General features: G+C 47.1%; 1 protein-coding gene across 2 annotated transcripts; it reads right to left on the bottom strand.

Annotated features, from left to right (window-relative positions):
* Positions 1-677: 677 nt before the first annotated feature.
* Positions 678-12,407, bottom strand: C11H5orf15 (chromosome 11 C5orf15 homolog). Of its 2 annotated transcripts, none has more exons than XM_021177772.2 (3): positions 12,222-12,407; positions 5,415-5,926; positions 678-2,362 (listed from the first exon to the last, which is right to left on the bottom strand). In XM_021177772.2, the coding sequence occupies exons 1-3, from the start codon at positions 12,355-12,357 to the stop codon at positions 2,231-2,233; spliced, it is 780 nt and encodes a 259-aa protein (XP_021033431.1). In that variant the 5' UTR covers positions 12,358-12,407; the 3' UTR covers positions 678-2,230. The 2 variants fall into 2 exon arrangements, with proteins under 2 accessions (XP_021033431.1, XP_021033432.1); XM_021177773.2 differs by lacking the exon at positions 12,222-12,407 and adding an exon at positions 6,142-6,186.

Genomic DNA, 12,407 nt, shown 5'->3' with positions numbered 1-12,407 from the left:
AAAAAAAAAAAAAGAACCTGTCTCAAAAAATAACACACACAGACATACCAAGACAGGGCCCCACACAAACATAAATGCTGCTCCCCCCTGCTTGGCAAGTTCTAAGACACGCCTCTTGAGCTAACAGAGAGGAGCTAAGTAGTGACAAGCCAGGACAGAGGTTCCAGAAGGCCAGTTTGGGAGGAAGCAGGTCGAATCCACTGGGACCCATTTAGTACTACACGATTTAAATGTAGATCATGGGTCCTTCATCCAAGAGTGCTGAGGTTCAAATGTGGATTGTGGGCACCTTCAACAGTGAACACCATCACCAGGAGGTCAGCGAGAGGCCCAGGTCTATCACCGGGGCTGACCCTCCTGATTTGGGCAGCTCACACATAACAGGGAGCCAACCTGGAAAGTCTTTCTTGCCATCCTGGTATGCTAATGATAGCAGATGTCAGGACCCAGTATCAAACTGGTCCTAAGAACAAGTCAGAAGTGTAAGTGGCTTCCGAACTCCGAGGCTGAGCAGGCCTAGGAACACCTGGCTGAGGCTCACTTCCTCCCGGCCAGCACAGCTCTTCGGTAAGCACTCAAGTCAGCATTGTAAAGAACACACTAACAAAAGCAGATTTATATCTTTACCATTTATTTCTTAAAATCTTATTCAAAATATTAAATAATACAATTTCAGATATGAAAAAAACTACTGCAATAAAACAGTTCAGGTTTATTTTACCACAGTGCCCTTCCCTCGGACAGTCAACTGTCCCTGACGGGGGAAGTCAACGCTGCTGCTTCTGTGTCCACACAGGGAGCATGGTTGCTGGCCCGCCTGCCCGCCCAGGCTTTACTGAGCTCACAGTAAAGACGATGCTTTCTGCAAAGTTGTAAAGAAGCTTGGTAGCCAAGCATGGTTCAAATCACACATTTACATTCTGATCAACTCTGAAAAGGCAGGCTACCATGAAATACAGCAAATAATCCCAGTGGCTGGGGGCTGGAGGGAGGCAAGTCTGAAGGTCACTGTTACACAGTCTGTGTGAACTTTTCCCAATTACTGCTTTAACTGCAGGACCAAGACACAATCTCACGCAAGTGACAATGGGCTCTAGAGTCTCCTCCAACTTACTGTGATCAAGAAACAAACTGAGAAACCTCTGACCAGTCTTACACTCTGCTTGTCGTCTGAACCCTGGAGCTCATACTAAAATCAATTGCTGACACATAGTCCCTGCTCATGGGTTAAATACTCTACCAGCTTCTACCCTAATCGTCATTCGGTAATCCAAATCAAAACCTGGAATCTACCTAACATGTCACCTGTGCTCACTGGGAACTGCAGTCTCTTTTGCCAGAATCCCTACACAAGTTTACCGTGACCATGAAGCAGCAACTACATCATCTTACACTGTGTGTCAAGTGCCTAAAACACCCCAAGTGGGTTCTTTTTAACTACATTTATTTACCATGTGTGTAAGCATGTACATAGGTGCACAGATGCCATGGTCCACATGTGAAGGTCAGAGGACAACCTCCAAGACTATTGCCTTCTACCACGTAGGCCCTGGGGGCTGAACTCAGGCTGTCAGAGTAGGCAGCAAGTGCCTTCACTAACTGAACCCACTTCACTTCCTTAAAGCAGCTTTGAAAGAGAGGGGGGAAATGTTATTTTAAAGCAAAGCATTGTATTGCAATATCTTTGTACATTAAAATTGGGGACCACACACACAAAAAATGTGTTTGAAAATATGAGATTTGGAAGTGGGTACACTGTGGTACCAGCACTTGAGAAGCCGAGGCAGTAAGACTGGTCTACTGAGTGGGGCCCTATCTCAACCAGAGACGTAGAATAAAGGACCGGAAATAGCATCTGGGGGGCAGCAAGTGATAAGAACCAGCAGCGCTGACCCCGCAGGGCCTGAGCCCCGGGATGGGCCTTTCAAAGGGAACACTGCTGCCAGAGGCACAATAAATGGAAAATAATAACAACTACACCAAAGGATAAAGTAATGTTTAACTCACATTTCAGACACCTGATTGAATCTAGCTCTAAAGAAAGATTAAAAAAAGAAAGAAAAAAGAAACCATATACTCCTTGTTTGTGACAGTTAATTCTCAAAGCACCAAGGCAAAATAGAGTTCCCCCTTCTCGGCTAAGTACCTCTTGCCCCGTGGCAAACATCTGCACATCATAGAAAAGTTAAGCAAATAAAACAGCATACTAAGCAAATGCCAATCAAGTGCTTTAGAAAATGTAATCATTGGTGATCTTCAGAGAAGGCATGGCCTCGTTCACGTTCTGGTCCAAACGATGGTACTCCACAGTTTTGGAACACAAGCCATCACGCCACTTTCTGCTTTGAACTAGGAGGAAAATCTGAAATAAAACAAAACAATTAGACACGCCTTAGAAAAAACTTACCCGGTAATGTTTTTGTAACAAGTGCAGGACCTTGCTAAAGCTTTGGGACACAAAAACTAATATTAGCAATAATAAGATGACACCCTTCTCAAGCTTGTTGTCACAACTAAACTGTGCCTCTCAGTGGGTGAGGAGTGAAGACTAGGATCCCACTTGTGCCCACAGCCTGAGTGACAGCACTGAGCTCAGTTAACAGGCACCTCTGGCGCTCTGACTGCTGCTTTTACTGGCTCACCGACACTGGAGGCTGGAAGACATTCTGACAGCAGTGACTGTACCATTCTGTCCTCTCTCAGGCCCCAGAGGGGAAGAAGACAGCCTAAATGACAAGGCAGGTCCAGAGAGCTCAGCCTTGAGACAGAGATAGATAGATGGAGGGAGAGAGGGAAGGGGGGAGGCATACACTGAGCAACTGTGCTTCAGTACCCTTTACTCCCAAAGGCTCCACCACTCAGTCGCACTGACACCGTCCCGTACCCCGCCCCCCATTAGCTTCTGCTTCCTTTAACTCGAGCACAGAAATGATCGTCATTGTGCTACCTCTGAACTGAAACTTGGAACCATCTAACCATCCAGAAGGAACACAGCACAATCAATTATGCAGATATTAAGCCACACTTTTTAAAGATTTATTTATTTACTATGTAGACAGCGTTCTGCCTGCATGTATGCCTGCAGGCCAGAATAGATCACCAAATCTCCTTACAGATGGTTGTGAGCCACCATGGTTGCTGGAAATTGAACTCAGGCTCTCTGGAAGAACAGACAGTGCTCTTACCCTCTGAGCCATCTCTCCAGCTCCCTAAACCACATTTGTAAATAATAATGCTACAGCGCCACAGTGGACAGGGAAAGTTCACGAGGCTTCAGCCTACACAAAGAATTCAGGCCACTAAGGGACGCTGAGAGCTGAGAGCGTCTGCTCAAGGGAAGAGCTCACCACTTGGTTACCTAACATAAACTGTCAGCCCTGAAAGTGCACATACAAGTGACATGCATGCTGAGCAGCTTATTCTGATGAATATCTGTTCCTCCCATCCCCGGTGTTAGAACATGGTTTAAAGCTGCACCCATCAAGGCAGCCCCAGAGTCCATCACTGCAGATGCTCCCCTGGAGTGATGTGGGCTTCCTCAGCACCCTCCACGGGGCTAAGCTGTTACTAAGGCAGCGTTGTGACACCAGTGAGGCCTGTGGTGGGGGAGGGGCGGCCTAATCATCCTTAAACTTGTCGTTTATGGGAAGCACCCAGTCCAGGGTCAGCGGCCAATCTGAGGCCCATACCAGTCCTATGGCACCCACGGTGCCCCTCATGCTGGCTGTGGGGATCCAGTTTTTGGCCAGTTCCCGGTAGCACAGGCCTCTCAGCATCGATCACTGCAGGGTCTCAACACTCAGGATCACCCTATTCCCCTGCCCTGGAGCACTGCAAATATATAATTCTATTCAAGAAATGAGGGCCACATGCTGTGGGAAATATCCATAATTTGTTTGGCAAAACACAAGTTACTGGGGCTGAAAAAGCAGCTCAGCAGTTGGTGAGTGCTTTTACAGAGGACCAAGTTTAGAGCCCAGCACCCACCTCAGGCACCTCACACCTGTTAACTCCAGCCCCTGGTGGCAATGCGCTCTCACACGCTCACACACACACACACACACACACACACACGCACGCACACACGCGCGCACACACACACAATTCAAAATAAGCAATAATAAATAAATAAGATATTGGGCTGTTGAGATGACTCAGCAAGTAAAGACACTGTCACACAAGCATGGTGGAAAACAAGTCTACAAAACTGTCCTCTGACGTCCACACAAAGACTACGGCAAGGGCCCCATACCCACAATTACCTAAGATTTTAAAGCAAAATGTAAAATTCTATATAACGTTCAGTTAAAAATTATGGCATGTGTGTATATGTGTACCTGTGAACCAAAATTATGTTTAAGGTATATTTTAATGCTCTGGGTGACAGCGTAAACTTTCCTTTTTTCCTAAAGTCTTGAGATTTCCACATTCTCTACATCAAACATGTTGCTTGGGAGCAGTGTTGTTTGTCTGTTTATAACCAGATTCCACAGAAGTAGAGCTACAGGGTACGAACAACCACGTGAGTGTGGGGAATCCAGTCCTCTGCAAAAGCAGCCGGAGCTCTTAACCACTGAGCCATTTCTCCAGCCTAGTTAATTATCTTTGACACAGTTCCAAACAGTCTAAGCTGGCCATGGACAACAGTGACCCACCTGCCTCTACTCCCCAAGAGACAAGGTTACAAGCACGCACCACATCTGCTTATATATAAGATCCTTTTTTTGTTTTTTCTTTTCTTTTTAAGGCAGGTTCTTAAAGATATAGCCCTGTCCCTCAGTACAAAGTCAAAGCTGACAACAACTAAGCCTGAATCTCTGATCCTCTGGGATTCACCGGGGCTTACAGAAGTGTTAGCAAGCCCAGGTTTATGTGATGCTGGGAAATGAACCCAGAGCTTCACGTACACTAGGGAAGAACTACCAATGGAGTCACATCCTCAGCCCAATCCTTGGTAGCCAGAAAATAACATTATTGTTAGGTCAGTAAGTGAATGCATAATAAATTATTAAATTAATACTCTTGCTCCACAAACATTCCCACTGAAGCATCATTACCAAATTAAGAAATACAAGCCAGGCATAGTGGCACACATCTGACCCCAGCATTTGGGAGACAGAGGCAAGTGGATCTCTGTGAGTTCAAACCAGCACGGTCTACAGAGTGAGTTTCAGGACAGCCAGGGCTACTTTAGTGAGGCCCTGTCTGAAAAATCAACATGTTACTCACTGGCCCTTGGTTTAGTTCATTATGAAAAAAATTCAAGTAATTTCCTAGAAGCACATGTAACATTCATTATTCCATAACTTCATTAGAAATGTTAATATTTATCAGGACTTTCAACCTGACTGAAAAAATTTATACAAATGTGGCTGAGACAATGAATTACAGAAAGGGCTAAAATCCCAACTTACCTTCCTTTTGTTGTGATAGGTAACATACACAACAGCTGCACAGAAAGCAAAAATAAGGAGATGAAAAAAGAAATGGCTATCCTCCCTGTTGGGGGGCGGGAGCTTCACGACCTGCACTGAGTCCTGGAAGCCCCTGAAGCGCCTGCTCTCCTTGCTGATCGCAATGTTGATGTCTTCAGGCTCCTCATCCCTGGGGTTGGTGGTCCAGTCGTAGTCCGGCTCTCCGTAGTCGCCATTGTCGAGGGTGTCCTTGCCTGTGGCCGGGGAGCTGTTGAGAGCCAGAAGGTCCTCCTCCTCCATGCTGGGGTCCTCATTGCTGTCAGCCTCCTCCTCGGGCACAGACGGAGCAGCAGAGGGGGTGGGCGCCACAGAGCTGCTTCCACTTTTCTCTGCACTGGCTGGGCTAAGTGTGGTGCTGATCTGGGAAACAGAGGGGCTGGTGTGGTTTCCAGGCGTAGTCACCACAACTGGAGAAGTAACGGTAACATTGTTTGGAGGATTCTCTGGTCCATCTGAAAAACAAAAGCATCCCAACATTGCTAACCTTTACAAGAGAAAAACGGATTTACCATTTTTTCCTGAGCATTTCTCTTCAGTATAATAAATTCCTGCAGCTTTCTCTTAAGATCTAGTTAAGTTTCAATGGCTAGCAATCAATTCCATTTCTTCCTGGTCAGTTAATCTCTGGTAATAATTGTTTTGCTCAGTAATGGCATGAACAGCCTACCACTCAAAGAATAAGCAAGCATCAGCCTTCAGGTCAGCCTCAAAGTCCACACAGCACTCACCCCACTGCACTGTCTCCCTATCAAAGACCAGAACTCAGCCGGCCCTGTCCAGGCTCTATCTCATTGCCAGAACAGAAAGGGAGGAGGAGGCCTTGGGACACAAAACACAATTAGTACACATACATCACACACAGACACACACACACACACTCTCAACACAGAATCTGGAACTAAATATAGTATACAACAGGTACTTAGAAACTTCTTTTGCCCAAATTGACTCACCCTCAACAGAGCCCAGAACACAAGAAAGCACAGGTTAAAAGCCTTCACTTTGTCCGTGTCCTGCTTCCCTCTGCAGGTTGGTATGGTAAGCCATCAAAGTGTCTGCCTAGTCTGTCATCCTTCTAGCCACTGTCCTAAACCTTGTAGGCACCCTGGATTCTACAAAGAACAGGCCCTCCTAGAACAGAGTAGCAATCCACCAGGGAGAGGGTGTACCCCAGCACTGGAGTACATCCCCTGAGAACTCCATGTCCCCTCCAGCAATAGGAACTTCTGACCACCTTGTAGAATCAAACCAGAGACAAGAATCCCAGACTACACCCTGACCGGATGCTCAATTATGCACCATTTGCCCCCCTCCCTGCCCCATGCTCAAAGTTCCTGTCAGGGTCTTCCTAAAAATAGGGGTTAGGGGTCACTAAACCTCTTTCTCGGTTTCTCTCTCTCCCCAAAATAGCCACATTACTTCTTTGCTTTTCAGTATCCTTGACTCTAACTTACAACACTGCAGATAGGTAACAGAGCCTAGTGTGTTGGGGCTGCCAGAGGCTAGACTTTTACTCTTAAAAACAATCTCGTTTCAAGCATACAACCAGAATACAAAGCTACAAACAAGCTGTAGACAGCATCTCTAAGTGATACTTGAAGACTCTTAAAATTTTTATATCACCAAAATTCTAAAGGACAAGAACCAGAAACTTAAAAGCTTTGTAACAGCAGTGTAAAGGTTGGGAAGGCAGGTCCCAGGTAAGAAACGAGGCCAAATGCTTGCACAATCTTCCAGCCCTTCGCCCCTACCTCCTTAGTGAAGTTCACTGGAGTACAGCTAAAACTGTTTACAGAGTAACTCCACCCAAAAGAAGAATCAATGGAGACAGTCCACAGAGGAAAGCTGCTAAACTGAACCGTGTAGTCAATCTCTGAGTAGAGGGTCTTAATTAGACAGAAGTCTCCCAGAAAAACAATTTCTAACAAAGAAAACTAGGGGGCTGGAGAGATGGCTCAGCAGTTAAGAGCACAGACTGCTCTTCCAGAGGTCCTGAGTTCAATTCCCAGCAACCACATGGTGGCTCACAACCATCTGTAATGGGATCCGATGACCACTTCTGGGGTGTCTGAAGACAGCTACAGTATACTCTTACAAATAAATCTTAGAAGAAGGAGAAGAAATAGTTTATAAAGATAATAGAATTAACGATGTTGCCTGGTATAAGTGGGGCACTAGGTTTGATCCCTAGCATCAGAAAAATAAATGTTAAAAGACAGTACATTAGAGCCAGGCATAGCAACACACACCTGGTATGCCAGCAGTACACAGTTTTGAGGGCACTCTGGACTACAGGAAACCCTATTTCCAAAATAAACAAAAAAAAATTCATCTTCCCCTACCTAACTTTTTGGATGGTCTCTAATGGACCTGCACTGGGAAGGGCAGAAATAACTACACAAAAACCCTCTCCTGAGCCCTCCAGATCTCTCCTCATGCTTCTCTGTTGTCGTGACAGAAATCTGATTCCCTTGCAAACACACAGGTTCTACAGCCCTTTTCCTCCACAGCCGGTTTCCCTCCCACACCCTTGCACAGACAGAAGAAGGGTCTGCTCTGCACACAATTTCCCATTCTTCCCCAGAAGGGCCACTGGTTTGGGGGCACACATCTCCCCTATCACCAACACCTGGCAAGTCTCCTCATCATAAGACTTTAGCTCCTAACTGCAGGGTTCTGTCTCATCCAGAGAAGACATCCTATTTGGAACTGGTAACTGCTATTCTATTTCAAAGCCCATGACCTCTCTTCTGCTGAGTCAGCCCAACTACCCATCAGCCTCTAGCTCCACTATTACCAACTCCTTCTCACAGGTCAATGGTGTGGCCAAGCACTCAAATCCCTCTTGCGTCCATAGCTAATGGTCTCCCCACTCATACGGAGTCTCCCTCATTTGGCAAAGGCTAAATCAAATTCTTTATCCCCAAGGGCAATAGACAGCCGCCCACAGCTGGAAACACAACCATACCACTGTTTTCATTTCATCTGAAATCCAATGTGGAAGCTTCTACCCAGTGTGTAACTCTTAGTGCTTATGCTAATTTCCTAGTCCATTTTCCTTCCTACTCCCCAAAGCTCCCATTGGTCAGAATGTCCACAAATCACCAGAACTCTGCTCATTCAACCGCCTCACTAAGCACCGCCCTCTGCCACAGACCCCTCCTGCGACACACCAGGCAACCACAGACAGGAACCCCTGAAACAATGAGCAACCAACCCTGTTCCTTTAAAGTCTTCCAAGGTTCTCCATGCCAGCCACAGGGCAGTAACGGGCCAGCTGTGTGCGGCAAGGTCCTGGGGTCAACCCACAACGCAGAAAGAACTGAGGGGAGGAATGTGGAGAAGATGCTGCTGTTTATTCTAGGCTGTAACCCGACACGATATTGCAAGTCCGTCAGGGTAATCCACACGCTACCAAGCCAGATGAGCCTAGGCTTCACACCTCACACAAAAATTAAATAAGCATAAGTCAAGTAAAATATATTAAAGGACAAAACTAGAAAAAAAAAGGAGAAAAATCTTTGCAGTCTGGAACTAGAAAAGAAGTTCTTAAATTTTACCAATAAAATAAAAAAGCGCAATGCATAAAAGGGAAAAACTCGTAACTGCTATTCTTCAAAAGAGAAACTTCTGCTCTGTCAAAGAGCCTCCCAAGATAAAAAGACCAGCTACAGTGCAGAAAGACTGTTTGCAAGCTCCATAAACAACAAAGGACGTGTTCCTAAAATCAAGAACCTCAGAACTCCCAAGTGAAGAAAGCAAACAACCCATGTGGAACACAAGGACGATGGGAACAGAGTGGACCCTAAGTTCCCTCTGACCTTCACACTCACACTAGGGCTCGCCGCTGCCACCACCACACACACATACACACACACACACATACATATACACACACACACACACACACACTAATGCCTACACCTAGCACCAAGCATAAACAAGACCTGAAGGCTTTTCACTTCAGTGCCCAGGCCGGGTCCGAGCCACCATCATCTCTGCTTTTGTAACTCATCTGCCTGCTTCCGCCCTAACCCTACTGCCCAAGTTCAGCACAGCATCATGCAGAAGTGACATGAGGCCACTCCTCTACTCAAAACCTCCCTTAGCAGGTTGGAGAGATGGCTCAGAAGCTAAGGTGATATGCTGCTTCCCAGAGAATCAGATTTCTGTTCCCAACACCCCTATTGGGTGGCTCACAACTGCCTGCAAGTCACCAATGCTCTGGCCTCCACTGGCACCACCACCACACACCCACAGGCAGGCAGGGAGACAGACACATGCACACACTCTTTTTTTGTTTGTTTGTTTCTGAGAAAGAGTCACTCTGTCTATAGTCCTAACTGTCTCAGAACTCTCTGTACACCAGGCTGACCTCAAACTCAGAGAGATCTGCCTGCCTTTGCTTCCTGAATGCTGGGATTAAGGTGTGTGCCCCCACTGCACAGGTACACTTTAAAACAAAACAAACAAACAACCGTCTACAGGGTCCTATCTGAGGGACAGAGAGGTAGCTCAGCAAATAAGGAAGTTTGTACTTTGAAACTCAACATGGTGGAAAGCAAGAACTGACTCCCAACCAAAAGCTGTCCACTGTCCAATGTCCTATACCTATACACACACACTAAATAAATGTAAAGAAAGATGTTTTTAAAAAGTCAACCACCTTTGGCCACTTCCTAACCTCCTAATGACCCATACTGTCTACTTAAAAAGCCACAACATTGGGGCTGGTGAGATGGCTCAGCGAGTAAGAGCACTGACTGCTCTTCCAAAGGTCCTGAGTTCAAATCCCAGCAACCATATGTTGGCTCACAACCACCCAAAATGAGATCTGACGCCCTCTTCTGGCACGTCTGAAGACAGCTACAGTGTATGTATAATAATAAATCTTTAAAAAAAAAAAAAATCCACAACATTGAGTGAATGAGCAGTAAATGCACTCAACCCAACCTAATCCCATCACGATGCACACTGCACCCCAGAGAGCGTCTCAGCGCCTACTGTACTTCCTCAAGGGCTCGCCCCTGAGACCCAGCTGGGCAGAATCCCTCTTCATTGATGAATGCCCACACCCAGCACCAAGGAAGTCAAAAAATAAAGCTAGAAGGAACACACAAGTCCAGCACAGGGAAATAAGCTAGGACTTTACATGAAACAACAGATGCGATGCTGACCCAGCTGGATGGAAAGAGAACTCAGAACAGCTGATGTCAGACTGCTTGTGCTTAATGGACTTCATGGCCAAGCTTCATCAACAAAGGTATCTATCAATGAGACTGCTCAGACCCCTTGCCTAACTGGTACTACCTCTCGTTTAAAGGTAACATTCAGCCGGGCAGTAGTGACGCACGCCTTTAATCCCGGCACTTGGGAGGCAAAGGCAGGTGGATTTCTGAGTTCGAAGCCAGCCTTGTCTACAGAGTGAGTTCCAGGACAGGCAGGGCTACACAGAGAAATCCTGTCTCAAATAAATAAATAAATAAATAAAGGTAACATTTAGAGAGAGTGTGTGTGTGAGACACAAACTTAGGTGCAGTACCCACAGAAGCCACAGGTGTCAGCTTACTCCTAAAGATGCAGTTACAAACTGTTGCTCTAGATGATTAAAGATCAAAATTATGTCTGCATCCACCAGGGAAATCCTCATTACATCCTACCAAAGATATAAGAGCCTTGGAAAACCTAGTCTTTTCTCCCACAGACTCCAAAACCCTCCAGTTAGGGCAGTCAGCTGCCTGCTTTCAGTGCTGCTGAGGAAGGAAACTATGTATGCGACCCAGCACTGTAATAAAGGGAAGGGTGACTGGCTGGAGAGTCGCCCTGGGCAAAGAAGGAAGTCAGCCCCAGTTCACATTAAGTTTTCATCTGAAAAAAAAAAATCAATAAAGACTTGGGGAGAAAATGATTGCACGCTGGACAGAAAGAAAAATATGACTACTCAACAACGTTCAGTTTCTCCTGCTTAATCTCCGCCTCGGTTTACAGATTTCTTCACTTTCAAGAACGGCTTTAATATCCTGATTTATGCTGTAGCATCTGCAAGGAAAGAAAGTCTTTCTCAAAAGAGGCGAGGGCGTTCGGTAAAACCTCAGCTCAAGGAAGGGCATCTCCCTTTGTTTCTAAACTCTACTCCTCCTCCATGCCCCTCAGCCGGTCAGCGTCCCCGGACTCTGCCTCTAACACCAAAAGCCCCAGAACCTCTCAGACCTCAGAGATGGAATCCACAAACAGCTCCTCCCCTCTTCCACTCTGAAACAATCAATTCAGTCCCAACACTGGGTCGCTGTCCCTATCTTTATCTCTGAGCTCACCTTTTCGAGGGGGAAAACAAAACAAAAACTTGCCTAGCCTTGCTTGTCCCTCTAACCTCGAGCATCTCTCTTAACATCACTCTCCCCAACTCCGACTATCACTTCGGCCTGTTTCCCATCCAGTCTGCGAGATCTCTGTACTCCCCATTTTGGGGACCTCCCCCCTCCACACCGAGCGCCCTTCCTCCAGGGAGCACGTATTCTCAGAGACTCTGTCCACGACACGGGCACTTCCTGTCCCCGCCCACCCACTCGGGTCTCTGAATCTCACAACCCCACTTCTCAGGCCTGGGGAGACCGCACTGGGAGCGCTTCCCATCCCGGGCCCAGCCCTGGGCGCGGGAACTCCGCCGGTGGGAACCACCGTGAGTCGGCGGCGCTCCGTCCCCGTCGGGCCCGACCCGGTCCCTCGCCGTCTCCACGCGTTCATTACCAGAGCACAGGATGGGCACGAGCAGCAACGCCAGCACCAGAGATTGCGCCAGCGCTCCGAGGCCCCGGGCGCCGGGCCCGGGAGACAGCTTCTCTCGTGCAACCCCGCACATTCTGCCCAGGGCGGAGGCGGCCATAACGGACTCGGCCCCCGAGCCTGCGCTGTTGCTAGGTTCTGCGAGGTGAC

Source organism: Mus caroli, chromosome 11 (assembly GCF_900094665.2).
Source record: "Mus caroli chromosome 11, CAROLI_EIJ_v1.1, whole genome shotgun sequence".
Classification (NCBI taxonomy): domain Eukaryota; kingdom Metazoa; phylum Chordata; class Mammalia; order Rodentia; family Muridae; genus Mus; species Mus caroli.
Note: the sequence above shows the minus strand (reverse complement) of the source record. Positions and strands in the feature narration are given on the sequence as shown.

Excerpts from the sequence above, each read along its gene's own strand:
- C11H5orf15 (XM_021177772.2), bottom strand. The coding sequence starts at position 12,357 with ATGGCCGCCTCCGCCCTGGGCAGAATGTGCGGGGTTGCACGAGAGAAG. Across the intron at positions 5,927-12,221 it reads CGTGCCCATCCTGTGCTCTG|ATGGACCAGAGAATCCTCCA; the intron begins GTAATGAACGCG and ends TTTGTTTTTCAG. Across the intron at positions 2,363-5,414 it reads CCTATCACAACAAAAGGAAG|ATTTTCCTCCTAGTTCAAAG; the intron begins GTAAGTTGGGAT and ends GTTTTATTTCAG.